The sequence below is a fragment of the Paramacrobiotus metropolitanus genome, unplaced genomic scaffold (genome assembly GCF_019649055.1).
Source record: "Paramacrobiotus metropolitanus isolate TYO unplaced genomic scaffold, Prichtersi_v1.0 Parri_scaffold0000005, whole genome shotgun sequence".
Classification (NCBI taxonomy): domain Eukaryota; kingdom Metazoa; phylum Tardigrada; class Eutardigrada; order Parachela; family Macrobiotidae; genus Paramacrobiotus; species Paramacrobiotus metropolitanus.
Window position 1 is genome coordinate 223,805 of NW_026570225.1, and position 17,346 is coordinate 241,150.

The 17,346-nt window shown below is 41.8% G+C and overlaps 4 protein-coding genes across 9 annotated transcripts; all 4 read left to right on the forward strand.

Annotated features, from left to right (window-relative positions):
* Positions 1-155: 155 nt before the first annotated feature.
* Positions 156-2,271, forward strand: LOC129580862 (uncharacterized). The gene is made up of 6 exons (XM_055471583.1): positions 156-291; positions 380-470; positions 557-947; positions 1,195-1,418; positions 1,497-1,768; positions 1,921-2,271. The coding sequence occupies exons 2-6, from the start codon at positions 438-440 to the stop codon at positions 2,198-2,200; spliced, it is 1,200 nt and encodes a 399-aa protein (XP_055327558.1). The 5' UTR covers positions 156-291; positions 380-437; the 3' UTR covers positions 2,201-2,271.
* Positions 2,272-2,550: 279 nt separating this feature from the next.
* On the forward strand, positions 2,551-5,789 carry LOC129581260 (uncharacterized). Of its 4 annotated transcripts, XM_055472235.1 has the most exons (9): positions 2,551-2,906; positions 2,990-3,097; positions 3,464-3,601; positions 3,690-3,975; positions 4,096-4,469; positions 4,532-4,582; positions 4,653-4,715; positions 4,932-5,114; positions 5,393-5,789. In XM_055472235.1, exons 2-9 carry the CDS (start codon positions 3,038-3,040, stop codon positions 5,495-5,497), a joined length of 1,260 nt encoding a protein of 419 aa, XP_055328210.1. In that variant the 5' UTR covers positions 2,551-2,906; positions 2,990-3,037; the 3' UTR covers positions 5,498-5,789. The 4 variants fall into 4 exon arrangements, with proteins under 4 accessions (XP_055328210.1, XP_055328208.1, XP_055328207.1 ...); XM_055472233.1 differs by having other exon boundaries at positions 2,551-3,097; positions 5,385-5,789; XM_055472232.1 differs by having other exon boundaries at positions 2,551-3,097.
* Positions 5,790-6,241: 452 nt separating this feature from the next.
* Positions 6,242-8,976, forward strand: LOC129581405 (uncharacterized). Of its 2 annotated transcripts, XM_055472440.1 has the most exons (3): positions 6,242-6,492; positions 6,581-6,833; positions 8,377-8,976. In XM_055472440.1, the coding sequence occupies exons 2-3, from the start codon at positions 6,599-6,601 to the stop codon at positions 8,889-8,891; spliced, it is 750 nt and encodes a 249-aa protein (XP_055328415.1). In that variant the 5' UTR covers positions 6,242-6,492; positions 6,581-6,598; the 3' UTR covers positions 8,892-8,976. The 2 variants fall into 2 exon arrangements, with proteins under 2 accessions (XP_055328415.1, XP_055328414.1); XM_055472439.1 differs by having other exon boundaries at positions 6,242-6,833.
* Positions 8,977-10,688: 1,712 nt separating this feature from the next.
* On the forward strand, positions 10,689-17,324 carry LOC129581013 (carboxypeptidase M-like). Of its 2 annotated transcripts, none has more exons than XM_055471828.1 (8): positions 10,689-11,594; positions 13,343-13,515; positions 13,644-13,885; positions 14,126-14,230; positions 14,375-14,527; positions 15,440-15,831; positions 16,374-16,569; positions 16,816-16,945. In XM_055471828.1, the coding sequence occupies exons 1-7, from the start codon at positions 11,211-11,213 to the stop codon at positions 16,545-16,547; spliced, it is 1,623 nt and encodes a 540-aa protein (XP_055327803.1). In that variant the 5' UTR covers positions 10,689-11,210; the 3' UTR covers positions 16,548-16,569; positions 16,816-16,945. The 2 variants fall into 2 exon arrangements, with proteins under 2 accessions (XP_055327803.1, XP_055327802.1); XM_055471827.1 differs by having other exon boundaries at positions 10,690-11,594; positions 16,374-16,509; positions 16,816-17,324.
* The last annotated feature ends 22 nt before the right edge of the window (positions 17,325-17,346 follow it).

The window sequence follows — 17,346 nt, forward strand, 5'->3', positions numbered from 1 at the left end:
ACAATAGCGTTGTGACTAAAAAAACGTAAGTTACCAGCTTTTTATAACTTTTGCCGGTGAATTCTGATTTGAAGTTGACATATCTGCTTCTTGAAGGCTTTGGGTGGCCCTTTTAACTGAACTTAACAACTTGTTGATTTCGGGGATGCCTCAGCTTTCGTAATTAAATACTACAATTCAGTATGTTTTTCACTAGTCTCCTCCCTATGTGCAATATTTGGAACCGGAGAAGCAATGGAAAGGAATATTGATTGATTTTCTCTATCACATCTGCGGGTATTTACGCCAGACGTAAGTTAAAGCGAAAATTCTTTGCGAGCGTTCTGTTGTACAAAAACTTTCATAATCAGCAAAGCTTGCAAAATGTCTTATGCTGCAGCTGTATTCTGCAACAGCCCCCGTTAGTGGGTCTGCGGAATGAAACGCTCGACGGTGTGATGGGCGCCATTGTCAATGACACAGCGGACATGGTCAGTACTGTACACTTAAAGTGTTTATACTTTTAATTGGACTTTTATTTGTCGTCTTCACGTTATTAGTTACTTAAATAATTTAGGGTGTGGCCCCGCTGGGAATGTCTTCATCACGCGGTGAGCATTTCACCCTGATCGATTCCTTATTTCCGCGGACATACATGGCCGTGGTGCACAAGAATCACCTCCTGTCCGCCCGACAGTCTGATTTCTTCTGGAATACACTGGAAAAGCTGGCGTCGCCCAGTGTGCTGGCGGTGATGGTTGCCGTAGTCATTTCTTTCTCGCTGGTCGGTATCATCTTCGAAGAGTTCCATAAGCGATTTCGACAAAGGTCACCAGGACGATTTGGAATAAAACGTTTCTTCTCGTGGACTATAAAGTTGTTGGGCTTGGGTTTAGGCATCGAAGGCATTGGTAAATTAAAGTGCTTTATAAATTTTTCCAGAGGAGCCGTAAGCCGGAGCCGGAGAAGCCATTTACAGAATTAATATCATTTACATTTGTCTTGTTGTCTGAAACACAAAAGTTTTAAGTACTATAACTGTCAATCGATAAGCAAAGAGTTAGCGTGGCGATATTAAACATAACTATTCTATCCCAAGCGTTTTACTGTATTCTGTATGATTGACACATACCTGAAATACTTGCATAAAAGTACTGCACTGCACAGTACTTAAAAAGTGACCACCACTCGCATAATTTTATTGTTTTACTTTAGAGGATTTTGAATCAGCGCGCGTCACACAGTGGCCGCTGTCGAAAATGCTCTTCTACGGCGTGTGGTGTTTGTATACACTCACTATCTTGTGTACCATATCCGGACACATGTCATACGTGTTTGCCTTCAGCTCCCCGAAAAAGCTGCCTTTTGAGAACGTTGAATCCCTGTTGAACACAAAGTTCACGGTTTATGGCAGTCCAACGGCGATTGACATGTTAAATGTAAAGTACATACACCGCTTTAACAAGTTGCCGGTTCGGTTGTAAATTACCGGCAATTTGCATCTGTATGTACCGTAGGCATCTCGCATTCCCTACCAGAAGGAGTTGGCACAAAAAGTTCTCATCCTCAACTCCACCACGTCCAATGTCAGTTATTCCAATATCTACACACAGTATCTGGAGTTGGCCATGGGCGACCTTACAGCACTGATACTCAGTCATGAAGCACTGCTGGATTTGTCGGCCGTGAGTTGCGACATGTACATGGCCATCGATAAACTGGGAACACTGCGAGTGGCGGCGTTTGTTCTACCGAAAAATTCTTCCTTACGAAAAGGAATCGAAAGAGGGTCAGTAATCCACGCGGCTAATGTACTTGTATAACAAGGATAAGACCTAAACAGCAAGTGACAACCAAAGGTTACTGTATTGAGATGTACGTTACGGAAGCATGGCGGTGAGCGTTATTTTTGTGTTGCACGGTTCGTTATTGTTTTGACAGTTTTGCACAGACCACACAGGAAGGACTGTGGGCAGCTGGCATTCAGCAGTATGAGCGGTATATGCGGTTGAAGTCGCATGCACGAATGGAGACCTGCTACAAGAAAACTTTGAAGGACAGCGCCGGATTGCGCAAGCAAGCTATCAGTCTGGAGAGTTTCGCATTTCTTATTGCACTGTGGGGATATGGATGCTGCTTAGGATGCGCTATGTTTATTTACGAATATGCCAAATGGATGCGCCAAAGAGGCAGAATTGTAAAAGTTGCACCGAAAAATTAGCATTATGCGCGGACGTTGTCGTGTGGTCCCACAAAATTTTATAATTATGTACATACTAGCTAAAAAACCTGTTCCCGTAGTCGATCTACTGTATGTAATTGACTTATTTTTTTAATAATTAATACATATGATCTAAGTGATTTCCAGGTGCATAAGGGAATAACTAATGTTTTTCATAGTTATGGTCTGGTAAATATTTTTGCAGTACTTCGTATAGTAAGCATCGCGCACAAGACTGAGACAAGAGCCTTAAAATCCTTTATAGACTATACGCACGTTTACATTCTGCACATTTACTATACACAGTTGCTAAGAACGGCTCTGCCTTTTTCAACAACAGAAACTGACAAACTAAAAAAACTCCCTTCTGTTGGCAAAAGATTTCGCAGAAAAAGAATTCGTACATATTTATAGTGTAATTTTACGCACACGCGACTTTTATGCTCCAGACGAAAAATCAGCTCAAAATGGCTTAGAACCTCGTTTCTTTGCTGCTTGTTGGTCTGTTTGATTTGTTGATAATTTGTTTTGTGAAACAAGCATCGTGCTTACGGTTAAACTTGTGTTGCACCTTATTTTGTATTGCATTTATCTGGTTTCTTTCTTGATTAATAATTTTGTTTATATTATCATCTCTTTTCATAATTACACATTCGTATCCAAATGGCTTTCGCTGGCGACGGTCCACCATCGAAGGAGACCATGTGTGAGCACTGCCATGAGTTCAAAGATGCATATAGGCGGATAATTGACAAATACAATGAACACCTAAAACTGTATTGGGAACAGAAAGAGACGCTGAAAAAATCAGAAGCCTCTGTAAAGCTGCTTAACGATATGCTACAGCAGGATAAACTGCACAGGAAGTTCCTGGAGGAACGCTTGGAAACCGCAGAGGTGGGTGTCCAAATACAGATACTTATATGGCAACGTATTCAAACGGAATTTGTCTGCAGTAGACGTTAACAGTCGATTGTACTTTACGTTTAGCCGTCAATTTATTTGAATTTAGTAAAAGTACGATTAATACGCATACGCCCTTTGTCTTATAAATTTGAATAATGTGCGCCATGCAGTACAGAAACCAATTACATTCAATAAATAATACTTGCAAACTTAACAGTAAACTGGAAGATTAAGCGTTTTCTGGTACGGAAAATGTGGCATATACACTGCATTAACGATTACGAAAGTGTTTCTGAATTAGAAACATACCGTAGTTCTTACTTACGTTCTGTATGTGTATTCGTATCTAATGCACAGCAAGCGCTATTTTTACGGGACGATGTTCTGGGAGGGAGAGGTGTGGGCGGGAATGGTGGGAAGGAGAATGAAATGGCCACTGCAGAACAGGTGCAGATAAACAGTCCAGATCGGTGGATCGGAAACGAAACTGTGCAGGTATGATAAGTGCGCGCGTCTGTACGCCATGCAGATGTCGAATTAAAGCATTAATTTTGATTTTGCTAAAGCAAATTTCACGTGATAGATACCTCTTAGAGCCGATATCTCGGCTCATATTAATGTTTCGGACGCACCTGGGAATTTTTTGTACGACCCCGATCAGAAGTGCGCAGTGCCGGCAAATACAAGTAACTGCCAACCCGCTTTGGCAGAACCGCTTTTGCCACCCAACAACACACATGCTCCCGATGAACGTCCGAAAAAAGTCACCATAGTCGAGACCGCACTCGAGCGTGAGTCAAAAAGCCGACATGACAGTGCCGAGGATCATCAATCAGCACAACCCGACACAACTGCCACCGATACCATCGGTATGCTGCACTCATCACGCATCCCTGAAAACACGCTTTCATCCTGACGCATATTATTATTAATAAGACATGCTACGCACGATTACACTCGTTACACGCTGTCACTTTGCTAATCCCAAGGTAAACTTCAGTCGTCTACGGAGGGGCTGTTGAAAAAGGTCATCAAACCCGTCACGGCTACGAAATCCGCGTTCCCGCTGCTGCGCCCAGGGAACGTAGTGGACCGTCCCGGATTGGGACTTGATAATCCGAAACCACCAGCACGCCAGCGAGTACCGCGGAGTATGCCGGCAGAATACAGTATGACAACGAGTGACTCGGATGCGACCACGAGCAGTACAGCCAGTAGTGAGTCAGACACACCGCCAGCCAAGGCGGCATCCACGCTGATGAGTCGCCGGGCTCAGCGTGCGTCAGCTGCCGTGCGGCAACAGCAGCAGGGTGCCGGTGACCGGAAAATTCCCAAGAGTCAGATACATACGCGCAGTGCCAAGGTGGGGACGGCATGTGAATCACCGGAGGACAGTGGTCAGTATGATGGGTGTTTGTTATATAGGCGGCACCGCCTTCGGCAGCGTCCCTAAATGGACAGCTTGACCTTAGAAAAGTAAGCAAGACTTTTCTCGGTATTCAGCGCGTCGGGATGATGGCTGATATATGCACGCAATTTAATGCAGGCACTCCTGAAAGGGAAAGGGAAAGAAACCACTCAACGCACCAAAGAGAGTAATGCCGCAAAGGTGTGCTGTAAAGAGCTATTAATATTTGCTAAACGAGCATGGCTATTAATAATTACTGTTCTCAGCAAAATGAAATGCTTGAAAAGTTGCAAATATATATTTCGGTGCCATGAACTCTGAATTAACAGTTACCCTTGTATTGCTAACTGACGATTGAGTATCGGTATCCATGAAATAATCGCTAATACCAGCAATTAACACGTAAATCATTTTTAGGCGCTAAAAACCGCGGAATCCAGTCTGTTTAAAGAATGGAAGAAGCACCAGTCGTTGGCACACGACGAAAGCGACCTCATGCACGGAAGCAGTGATACTATGGTGGACAAGACTGTCTTTCACGATACAGAATCGGAGACTTCCATGTCACATCCAGGAAAATCGTTTCCGGCATTTCGTCCTGTAAGCACGTGTACATACATGTAATATTTACTGAGTAATGCACGCATCATTTTTATTTCTAAGCTAATCCTGCTTAACAGACAACATATACAAGTAGAAGTACAGATGTTCCAATAGTTTATTTGTGCAATTAACTGAATAACTTATTTCGTGTCCAACGAGCATTGCACATAATGTGTCTACTTTTGAAATGTAATTTTCAAAATCTGGAGTTTACAGTTACTATAGTGGGCTCACTGGGCTGCATGTTGGACTGGGAAAATGCGTTAGTTTTTTAGACAAAAAGTATGCAGCTGAAAGATGAATACACCAAGCTGAAGTACGAGCACCCAATTCCACAATGGCTACCGCGTGCCGGAACTGGACGGAGTATTTATTACTAGGCAATTATTACTGCACGTAGGACGAGAATTTGTTTGCATGTAGAGCCAAGCATTTGAGTTTTGCCAAATAATCTCGGCAGCGGAGTGTTTATTTCTTTATTTCTTTTTTGGCATGCCGGTGCCGGTGTGCCGGACCACACCTTCGACTGCATTGTTACTGGCACATATATAATCCATAATTAATCCATCTTGCGAAGCGTATAAATGACAGCGGAAATATACCCATTTTTGTAGATTATCAATCATGTCGAGCGGTAGAAAACGCCGATTATACGATTAAGAAACATTTTGTACCTCGATTTGTGCAAGAATAAACTGCGATGACTCGCATCATGTCGAATACAGGTACACATTGTTGACAAGACATGTATAGCATTCACGCGTAAATAAATCAATATACAGCCGATCGCAGACAGTAGCCGTTGTTTGTGGACGGGTGATATGAGTAAGCACATGTGCCACCACATGAACAAGCCGCACACACTTGGCGTCGGCGCAAGTTTCATTACAGATACAGCCGACCTTTTCTCCGATTACCGTGTCCAGATGTTATTTTTAGGGTTACATTATTTACTGTTTAATCACACAAAAATTAAGAGCGTTTATTACTCATCCTCTTCGGCCGCCGGGAGGCGGAGTATTCAGGCAGCAAGCGTGAGCGGAAACACATTGTGCATTATGTCCAACAGTCCAAGTATCACTTTCACAACGTGTCAGATTTATTTCTCGGAGCACAATCTTTTTTGCTTATTTGTTAACGTTGAGAAGACGCTTTTTGTCCTTTAGTCGAAATGTACATAAGGATGGTAGCATGTCTGTTGATTTACTAATTGGTGACATCGTTACGCAGGGATTACAATTTGATGACACCACATTTATCTTGGTCCAATTTTGGGGTGTGTCACCGATGTGAAAACGTTATGCGACGAGCGCGAAGGGTTTTGTTTTACTCAATCATCATGATTCGGCCAAACTTTTGACTAGTTGAAAAAAACGTTCGTATTTTAACACTATAGCTAGCCAGGAAACATTTGCAACCGCAGTTGGGTCGAATGTCTAGTGGTCAGGCGTTTATGCTTGTAGTTGTTGTAGCCGGCGAATATGTTGCGAAAACGATCGAAATCTGTGGGTGACCACCGTGCATTATCGGTCAGTTCATCGTCGATCAACAGTATCGCGCAGAATGCCGCGGAGAAACAGGGACGTCTTATCAGAATGTTCCGTTCGCTGCAGCGGAAGAAGGACCGATCGGACCGGCGCAGTGTACGGTTGATGTTTGCCCTGAGTGTTATTTCTCTGACTGTTGGAATGGCCACCGTGTGCGTGGAAACAACCAGTAAGTTCGGCCTTGCGGACTAAAATATAAAGATACCCGATGGGTCCTTTAATGCGATGTATCTGACAAGAAGAACATGTTCAAGAAGTTAGAATTTATTAAGTGAGCATTGTGTTCGCAGAATTTAGCAGTCGACACATGTTATTTTTATTAGTACATTTGCGTGATGGTGAACAATTCGAAAGCCACACTCACAGTTACACACACCCGAAATTCACAATATAATTAGCCATCAACAGATTCGAGTTCTGAATTCGAGTCTCAATCTGGAAAGCTGGAAACGTATGCATGGTAATCACTCCTTATCTCGTATTCCATGTGAATAATAGTCAGCCCCAACTCTTTGAGAGATCGCTTGATCTTAGATTCTTAGCCTGCAGTACTTGTACTCTGTACCCATATATACGGTTTGCGTTCAGTACGCTACCATACATTGCTATACTTCTACTTCGAAGCAGTTATAAAAGTAATAATTATAATCTTTATAAGTTTTACTACGCTTCACAATTCACATACACAAAATACAGGAATTATAAAACAGTACTTACCTATACGAGTATGTGTTACGTAATTCGCACAACTTATGGCAAAGTACCGTTATCTGTGCTTGATCTTCCGCAAAAAGCTGTTTGTAGTATAAGAATGACCAGTGGCTAACACGATTTTCGGTAGTACAGTATTTGTCTTTCCGCAGTTGTCGTCTTCACAGCGGTCTATCAGTTCTTTAAATTATTAATCATCACAAACCTTTCTAGCTATGCTTCACTGAACCAAATGCTACTGTAATATCTATATGTTGTATACGCGCGCAGAGACATAATTCTGTACACACAAGTTAGTTAATGTAACACTGCTTTTGGCGTAAGAATGCGAAGCATGGAGATGATTTCTAACACTTATGGTTAGATAAACATTGTACAAGTACATGCAACGCACTTTTAATTTTTACTTTTAATTTGGGCTTTGGAGACGTAATGGTATTAATTATACTATATATTTTCGTAAAATGATCAAGGGATTTTGAAGTCAAGTACGCATCTCCAATTTCCATAGTCCACGGCAACCGGCGATTTCAATCCCATATCATTATAAGACTCTCAACCAAATTTGACATGGGAGCACAGCCAGTCAAATAATTGTTTTACTTCCTTGTTATGGTAATAAGGTAGCTATACCAGGTTTTTGAGTTGAAGTTCTATTAATTTTTTAGTAAGGTCGTCATATGTAAGACGACTGCAGTAGTGGAGACCAATAACACACATAGTCTGCCATATTCATGCCCGCTTTAGAAGTAGGGCGCGCCCAAGGGAGGGGGGCGAAATTGACGTACCGGCCTGGAGCTGGTGCACTGGCGCCCGGCGCGCCAAAAATTTTTACAAAAAAGTGCAGGGCTGTGACGTTTCAAGCCACTTTTCTAAACTTTCTACGCCAGATGTGGCTTTTAAACGGAGGGAGGAAAACGGAAGTACTCCCCCCGTTCCTAAAACTAAAGACAGGATCTGGACATACACATTACTCATACATACAGTCAATCTGCTTGCAGGCAAACTGAAGTATCCCCGTGCCAGTGCCGCTTTCCTCTGGCTGGAATCCGTGGGAATCTTTGTGGGTTGTTTTGCTATGGTCAACGGTGCCCTGGGCATCTTCACCTGGAAGATCAGCTCATCCGGACACAAAAAGTGCCTGATCGGCTGCGTGCAGAGCCTCAGCAAATTCAACGCTATTTCTTCTTTATGTGCATTCGGCCTGACCTTAATTGTGTACGGTGTATATAGCACGTTGCGAGACTGGCAAAAGAAATTGCTTCCCTACATTAAGGTCGAACAGAACCTGGCGCACCAGCTAGGAAAGGAGGAGTTAGCCTGGCCCGAACACGTCCTGGAAGAGTTGGTGGTCATCAAAGTGGTGACCTTTAGCTTTCACGTTGTGATTTTTTTGGTTTCGGTGATTAATTCCGTTTGTTGTTTGTTTAATCTGTATATTAATACTCTGCCAAATTTTACCGGCTGCGCAGAAATGATCTCCACGGCTGGGAAAATGTTGACCTGGTCCAGATAGGAATCTGGCTGGATTAACGGTTTCGTAATCTCATATAAGTACATAACTATAATCTTTCTGACAGTATTACAGTGTTGACGGCAGTTTCATGGGATACAATAAAAGCACAATACCAGCGTAAGCGCTTAGGTAAGCAATATTTCGAGTACTTTTGATGTTACTTTAATAGCAATATCTGGCTTTTGGCTACCTCTATTTTGGCTTTTACTGATAATAATGCTATGACAATATGCCGCGTATAATGCACTTACTTGCCACCGGTGCCACCGGTACCTGCACCATATGCTTTCGGCACGAAACGTACTTCTGACTTTTTCTTTCTTTACATTAATTGGATACATATTCATAAATCTACGTACGTACTCTTATTCAAAAATATGAGCAAGTACAAGATAATTTGAATAAATTAAAAAATGTTCTTCCTGTAATTTAATCAGAGGTAACAAACTGCAGGTGACCGCTACACTTTGCTTGACCCCCAAAATCTTTTTCCCATGCAGTACTTAAGCAAGCGAGTTTGTAAGTTTTGCTTTGAAGAATTTGAAAAAAAAACTATTGCAAGCTGCGAAATTGGAGTTAAATGTGGCATAGCTGCGCAGTGTACATTATACAGGTTTACGAAAACATGAAACATTAAACTAATAAATTATACTTTAATTGTAAGGCGTGCCAATGGAGATTTTATCCACATATACAAGTATATACGAGTGAGTGTACTCCTGTGCAATACGCGCGTGCTCCCATCATGCTTCGAATGCGTTGCCGACTCTTTACAAAAGCAGACCAACATCTGTATCTCGTCAAAAAACAACGGGAACAATGTTTTCAACAACTGCAGCGAGACCGACGAGTGTTACAATAATTTTCGATGCCATCATGTTGTCGACACTAATCATAACGCTTTGATATACGGTTACGGCACTGGAGTGGCGGATCAGCGGGGATAATATGGCAGCTTAAACAAGCAATGTAACCGATTTGGCCGCATTAATCCGGATCATGCTCAGCCATCACACTGGCCGCGGCGGGCTATCGAAACAGTTCGTCGATCGCGGCCAAACGTCCACACGTACATTCGCATACACAACGATGGACAGTGTGGAGCTTTGTACCCGAGAGGAGAAACACATGGCTTCATCTTTCCATCCACACAGTGCAGCACTCAGTACCGGCCACTTCGTCCCCGTCCAGTGGCACATTACAACTGAGCAGCTTAACGTTCTTGCCTTGACCTTGCCTGACACTCAGAGCTATTGGACATGAAACAATGACATTTTGTTGCATGGCCCGTGGTGTGTTGATTTAATACGCAAACACCAAACACCAAATCAACATCCATCAATATCACATCACATCAAGCAGTTGCGATCCAATTGTGCTCTGACTGACTTCACTGTACGCGCGGCTAGCGAAACACGTACAATGCCCAGCTTCTGGCCAATGGCGACCGGACACTCTGTACGTCAAATAGGTCGCTGTGTATGTGCACAGATTTCTGCACTATCATTATTTTTAGAGAATGTATTGATTTGATAACATTAAATTTTATCGTTGCATGTCTGTACACGGCAAAGTCATTCCGTACGCCAACGGTCAGTGTGTACACTGTACAACAAAGACCAGAGTGTCAGTACGCGTCGAAAGGGCAACGTGGATTGTTTAACAGTACTACAATACGTTAAAAGGGCACGGCGTACAATGTACACAGCTTGTACGTTTCCCGGCGCAGTGCACGCGGCAGGCGCCGTCGTAAAGGACCCTTTTCAACACATCCAAGACAGCGTCCGCGAACATTACATTGCTCGCTAACAACTTAACACTGTGATCGTTGAACGATTTCTGTTGTGATATTGTGGTTAAACAAACCGAGAGCATTTTAATAGATTGAAGAGACTAAAAAGAAATCATCGAATGTGTACCAATAATGCACTTGACGCAGCACAGCTACCGCGTGGCCAGCCGCAGACTGATCCATATGCACTGATGCACTAATCAGATTGCGCCATGCGGCAGTTTTATTATTAGCCGGCCGACGATCGGGAAATAAATTTTTATATGTCTTTTGGCACTTAAACGACAGTATCCGAACGTGACATTGCGTTTGCTGGCACTGTAGGATGCTTTGTGCTGGCGATCGACACTTCTCACTTTACATTTCTGTTCTTTTTTATACAAAATCATCGCTCGTGTACCAACAGGAAGCGACACTGTTGTGTGTGAACGTCCGCACACGGTGATACATCACTTTCCTATCAGCGGCGATGTATCCTTTATCGGGCATTATTTATATCTTCCGCTGCTAACGTCCGGTTGGACGCTATGTTTCTTTTGTGTGGCAGCATGTATCACATACGACTGACCCGACTCCTCAATGTCCTGCGGACCTCGCCGACGCGCCGGAAATGGCCAGCAGCGCTGTATACTCATCTGCTCACAATGTATATACTCTCCTTATGCACTACTGTGCGGGCGACTTTACTTGCCAATCCTGCCACTCCTGCATTTCAGTATAATAATTACATGGAATTAACAGAGGAACTACATAATATTCAGAGAACCTTTCCCAATTTCACGCGCTTGTATTCATTGGGCAAATCGGAACGGGGACGGGAATTATGGGCGCTCTGCATCAGTTCTGACCCGTGGGACCGACCGTTGGGTAAACCGTCGGTCAAGCTAGTTGGAAACATGCACGGAAATGAGGTAACATTTTGCGTTTAGACTGACGCAAAGGGCACGGAAAATTTGTACTAGGGGTTGTTGTGGCTGCATGGTGTTTTGCCCCAAAACCGCCATATTAATCTGGTGCCCTTCAGTTCAGAAGGTTCGGAGTTTTAAAAGGTCTAAAGAACATGCCATAGTAGCAAGATCAAAAATATGAGCTTTCTAAAATTCAGCAGTTTTCCAAGAAACCATCACTGGGTGGGAGTTGAGCAAAAGTGATATGCAGCAACAAAGTGATGTTCGAATTTTTCTGTAGCCGATTGTCATCGAACTGACGGCAATGCAGTTATTCTGCTACATTTGAATGCAAATACAGTATGTTATGAAATTGTTCCACGTACCTTGCTGAGCATCAACCTAGTTAACAATCCGCGGAAGCTTGTAATCTTCCCCCTTTTTGGTTATTGTTTTTGTAAGTAGTTTACATAAAAGCCTCACAAATACTTTTTGTAACAGTTCTTTTTGTTTCCCAAAACGTTTTCTCATTCAGCGATTCAGTATCGGTATAAAGTACTGTAAAGCCATTAATTTTCGCAATACTGAGCTTTAAATATTTGTGAGCGCTTCAACATATTTTTTGTTGGTATTTGGTTTGGTGCTGTAGTGCTGTTGCTTATATTAACACTTGATCGAAATGAACCGGGTACTACTACTTACCGCTACAATTTATTTTAGGTTAATGGCAGCATTCTCAGTAAATCTCATTGACTATATGGTTTTATCCTTGTTGTACCGTATATCAGATTGCAGTCTGTAGTGGAAGAGCCTAATTAACGAGCTTATTGGTTTTGTAAAGCAAACTGGATTGTCTCAAAGTGGAAGCCGCAAAGCAGCAGAACGTGTTCATTTACGGTAAATGGATTATAAGCTGGTTTTGCAGTCCGTTTTGTTATTAAGCTAGATGATCATGAATGTACAGTGTTGTTGCAATACCATAACAATCTTTTTCAGTCAAAGTTTCAGATCGAAACACCATTTCGTCAGTGATAAACACAATGATTACCTTGACAAAAATTATTGATATCGACGCGTCGGTACATGAAACGACTTGTGCACCGATCGCGATGCTAATCGTAATTGTAAGCGTCACGCTACATATGTTACGATGCCTGATCGTGATAACATGGATGATCGGCAACTTTTGATACGCCACTTGTTGTGTCTTGATTTTTGCATCAGAAACAGGTATTCTTGTAGGCATCCTGAGAGATTTCCTGTTTGAATCTCTTTTGCACATCTCATATTTGTGCAATACTGTGCTAAATTTGTTTCCTATATATTTATTATGTAAGTTGCGGGACAACAATACACGAAATTTATTGAGAAAAATGTTTACAATGGCATCATTCATTCTCCTTTTCGTACTACATAGATGTACGTGTTCGCGGAATATCGTCTTTTTGGGTCTTCCAACTTAGCGGATATGTTGTTCATGAAAAGATTGAAGTGGTTTTAGTTTTAGTACCAGTATCCGTTGCACATTTTTAAGCAGCTACTATTCTAGTTTTTGGATAAATTCGAAATAGCAATGATGTGAAGGTCATCGCAAACTGTACACAGAGAGTATGACAAAAATATGCAAAACTAAACCTGGCGCACGAATTATGGATAGATAATAAAATTTACTGCCGCATTCGGCATCTTTCTGTTTATAGTGGCTATTTCGACAAAGCACTTTCGGTTTCCTTACGCTAAAATTGTATAACAGCCATACGGTTTCTTTGCAGCCGGTCGGTCGGTCGCTGCTGATACATTTTGCTTATCACGTCTTGCGTAATCCCGACAATGACAGCGCCATAACAAAACTGTTGACCAACACCGAAATCCATCTACTACCAAGCATGAATCCGGATGGATTTGAATTGGCCGAAGAAGGTGTTTGTAGTGGTACTAAAGGCAGGTTAGTTGCCATTTCGTCTGCCATGCATGGCTGACCATGTGATGGGCGTCCGCCCAGCACGTTAATTACAGGCACAAAAACTGATTGGATTATGCAATGCGAATTGTAATGCAGTGTACGCTGAACAGGTATAATACACGGGGAGCGGATTTAAATCGGAATTTTCCTGATTTTATGCGGAAGAACTTTGTCCGGCGCGAGAAGGAAACCAAGCACATTATCAAATGGCTAAAGAACAACAAATTTGTGTTATCCGCCAATTTTCACGGCGGTGCCGTGGTGGCGTCGTATCCTTGGGACAATTACGCAGGATTCTCTCAAGTGCCGAAACTCACGCTAACCGAAGACCATGACATTTTTTATCATCTGGGTAATGCGAACAGTACTACACACGTCAGTGGTAGCGTCTGCAACAATTATTGTAAACTGATATTATGTTAATGCACAGTGTAAACTGATATGTGAAGCATGAAGGGTTGTTTTGCACTGCCAAGTAAATACTCCTAAACCAACTAAAACCTAAATGAAACAGTATATATGCGTAAAATGCTAAGTTTTCTTATCGCACTGGATACAGTAATTTTTTAACTGACGTATTGCTGATTTACAGCCACTACGTATGCTCAGCGTCATTTGCACATGCACACCGGTCTCAGTTGCGGAGATTACTTCGAAGGTGGCGTTACAAATGGAGCAGCCTGGTTTCCTTTGACAGGTGATTATTCGGCTGCTATAACACTCACTATTAACCTTTTCTTGCTTGATTTCTTACTTCCAGAAATTAAAAATAAGTTTTAGCTGAGGTCGGGAGTGCGCATGTCAGTCAAATGATTAAATGGAATAATGTCTTATTTTTCAGGCGGAATGCAAGATTTTAATTACGTCGTGGCTGGCGTAATGGAGGTCACTTTAGAAGTGTCATGCTGCAAATTTCCCCCAAGGTCTATGTTGCGCCATTTCTGGGAAGAAAACAAAAGCGCTATGATCGGTTTCGTCCAACAAGCTCAACTCGGTAGGTCTAACGAAATTAGTAAATTACGAGTTTTTAAAATATTCAGTGGGCTGGGAGAAGCCTGCCTTTGTGATTTATTTCTCAATATGTATAAGGCGAGCTTCGCTCAATAAATATGATCAAATGAAGAATTTGTGCCAGTTAACATGAGAAGGGACTGTGCACAAGGGACGCTTGCCTTTATAGAATTTGCTTGAAATATTGCTTACTGAGCAACACATGGTCTGTTTTTAAAAATAGCCACTCAAAAAAGCGCCAGTTTACGGAATTAAGCACAAATTGTAACATTATACACTCCCGATAAAAGTGTTGTTGTTGACTGTTTGTAGCAGCGAACACAATCGTAGACGTAAAAATGGTACTAAGTTTCAGTACTAAGTGTGTACTAGCGTGTGATACTTATTAAAGGTACTATATACTATAAAAATGGATATGAACGAAAAATAATTTTCCACCTTCGTAACTGTTAGCATTTTGGCTTGACGGGCTTGACGTTACAATGTACAACTAACTGATAAAAACTTCAAAATACAGTACATTAAAAATTTAATTGGCTTTTTTCATGATATAAATACAGATTTGAAAATAATAGCTTGTGCCTGTGTTTTGCTGGGTAAAATGAGATTCGTTAATATGTACTTTAATGTAGTCGCCACTGATCAGGGCAAGAACTACAAAAGATGATTTCTAAAAAGGTATATTATGACTGTGCTAAGAATAATTGCGTAGCTTTACATAAGATCATAAAAAATGATAATGATAAACTACTTATTGAAAATGTATGTTTAAGCAATGCATTAAAGTGGTAGGTAGTAAAAGTATTTCCATCATTAAATTGATTCGCTGGCATTAGTAATTCTGCGCTTTGACTGCGCGGCTGCCATAACGATGATCTTGTTGCTGCGTGGTCAGGGGTGAAAGGACTTGTCCTGGACGAGCGCAATCAACCCATTCCACATGCATTCGTCGCCGTGCAAGGTCGCAGTATGGAATATGAGACGAGTGATCGGGGTGAATTTTGGCGTCTACTACTTCCCGGTAATTACACAATCCGTGCGTTCGCCAGCGGTTATTATGAAGAGACCCAACGTGTCTCGCTGGGCGAATCAGATGTACCGGTCTGGTTGGAATTTCGTCTGAAAAAGAAAAATCAGCGCGGCGAATTCATGCCACCACAAGTGTTCAACGACATGCCCTTTGAATTCAAGACGACGACGACGGTAACGACCACGACGCTGCAGATGACGTATGCTCCGGCGACGCCCGCCGCCGTCACCATCACCAGTGTGTACATCGAACCACAGGTTAGACCCATGTGGTTCAGTGTCATGCCACCCTTGACTCCTGGAGCACTTATTTTTATGAATAAGTTTACTTTTGTTGTTAGTTACCGATACGTCAACGTTTCAGTTACCACATTATACAGATACAATGTGCACAATGTGCACTTCGTTATTCAGTGTCATAGCAGGTAACTTGATGAATAGTACAGATACTGTAAACTACTGTATCTGAGATGTGAATAAATTTTTGAAAAAATGCTACAGATACACGTACATAAATTTGACTTGCGATTTTAATTTGCGATTTTGTTAGTTTTTTATTGCCAATTAAATTTTAATGTACATAAATCAAAGTGTCAAATCATGATGACTTTTTTGGTAAATCGCCATGATTTTTGTAAGATATCTCGATTGTTGAAATATTAGACCTGAAAACGTTTTGATTTCTTTAATCTGAAACTGGTTTTTAAAAACTAAAGCCTTTTGTACATGCATTTCCGCGTTCATACAGGCGACAACAATATTAATGATTCAACGATTGATCACAACAGGCGATTTTGTAGATAATAACCGGCAGTGCATCAGTCCCAGCGGAAGTGCACGTCGACGGTCACGGCGTGTCCAATGATTCCACTGTAGTCAAGGGAATGTCCGAAACATCATCTCCTGGGATGGAACAGAACAATATTATTTCAATCGGTATGAGAAAATTCGACTTCACGTTTCCGATTTCTTAATGTACGAGTGCCACATAATACCGTAAGTGCCATCCTTAAAATCCGAATGCAGGAAGAACATCAGTTCTTCGAAATTAGAATATCGTAATAAGTTTTGTTTGTTTGTCAGTTAGCAGTTGCGTCTCGAATTCTGAGTAGTTACTTCTTGGTTAATAACTGACTAAATGTAAACTGATTTAAACTGATTTAACCCGATGACCTTTAGGGATCAAGATGATGAGCGATTTTGTTAGTTTTATTGTCAAATTTTAATGCGCTTTCTCCACAGGGCCGACTACTGGGCTGACATCCGGATTGCTAGCCGACAGTGGCGATTCATCAATAAGAAGGATACTCCCAGAGAACCTGTCGAATATCCAAGCCAATTCCGTGCCGATGTCCCGGTCCATCAAGCAAGGTTCCTTTTTCGAGCAGTTTTCTGCTGGATTGGCTCCTCGAACCAAATATCATCGCAGAGTGCTAGAATCACTTTTCCCCTTTGCGGCCACCAATTTCCGGCAAATTAAAGCTTGAATTTGGTTTTTCCGATTGAAACTGGGATGGTGCTGAAAAATGGGCAGGAAGTTGTTATAACAATGCTTCGACGTTGAGCACAGTTTGTCGTTATCTGTTATGTTTTGTTGTATATAGTAATAATCTACGGCAATTTTGCAAAGCACTTGTTAAAAACAGACGTTTCCGGTTTCTCGTGTGATAAAACTGGTATATATCTCTCACTTGGATAAACGCCCCGAAGGTGTTTGATGTGAAGGTCTAGGACAACTAAAAAAATGAAGCTCGTGCAAGTCAGATTGATATT

Bases quoted from the DNA above. Each gene is read 5' to 3' on its own strand.
- LOC129580862 (XM_055471583.1), top strand. From the start codon at position 438: ATGGGCGCCATTGTCAATGACACAGCGGACATG. The intron at 471-556 runs GTCAGTACTGTA...TAAATAATTTAG, and splicing joins TCAATGACACAGCGGACATG to GGTGTGGCCCCGCTGGGAAT. The intron at 948-1,194 runs GCCATTTACAGA...GTTTTACTTTAG, and splicing joins CGTAAGCCGGAGCCGGAGAA to AGGATTTTGAATCAGCGCGC.
- LOC129581260 (XM_055472232.1), top strand. From the start codon at position 2,864: ATGGCTTTCGCTGGCGACGGTCCACCATCGAAGGAGACCATGTGTGAG. The intron at 3,098-3,463 runs GTGGGTGTCCAA...TCTAATGCACAG, and splicing joins AACGCTTGGAAACCGCAGAG to CAAGCGCTATTTTTACGGGA. The intron at 3,976-4,095 runs GTATGCTGCACT...GCTAATCCCAAG, and splicing joins AACTGCCACCGATACCATCG to GTAAACTTCAGTCGTCTACG.
- LOC129581405 (XM_055472439.1), top strand. From the start codon at position 6,599: ATGTTGCGAAAACGATCGAAATCTGTGGGTGACCACCGTGCATTATCG. The intron at 6,834-8,376 runs GTAAGTTCGGCC...ATCTGCTTGCAG, and splicing joins CGTGTGCGTGGAAACAACCA to GCAAACTGAAGTATCCCCGT.
- LOC129581013 (XM_055471827.1), top strand. From the start codon at position 11,211: ATGTTTCTTTTGTGTGGCAGCATGTATCACATACGACTGACCCGACTC. The intron at 13,516-13,643 runs GTTAGTTGCCAT...TACGCTGAACAG, and splicing joins TGTAGTGGTACTAAAGGCAG to GTATAATACACGGGGAGCGG. The intron at 14,231-14,374 runs GTGATTATTCGG...CTTATTTTTCAG, and splicing joins AGCCTGGTTTCCTTTGACAG to GCGGAATGCAAGATTTTAAT.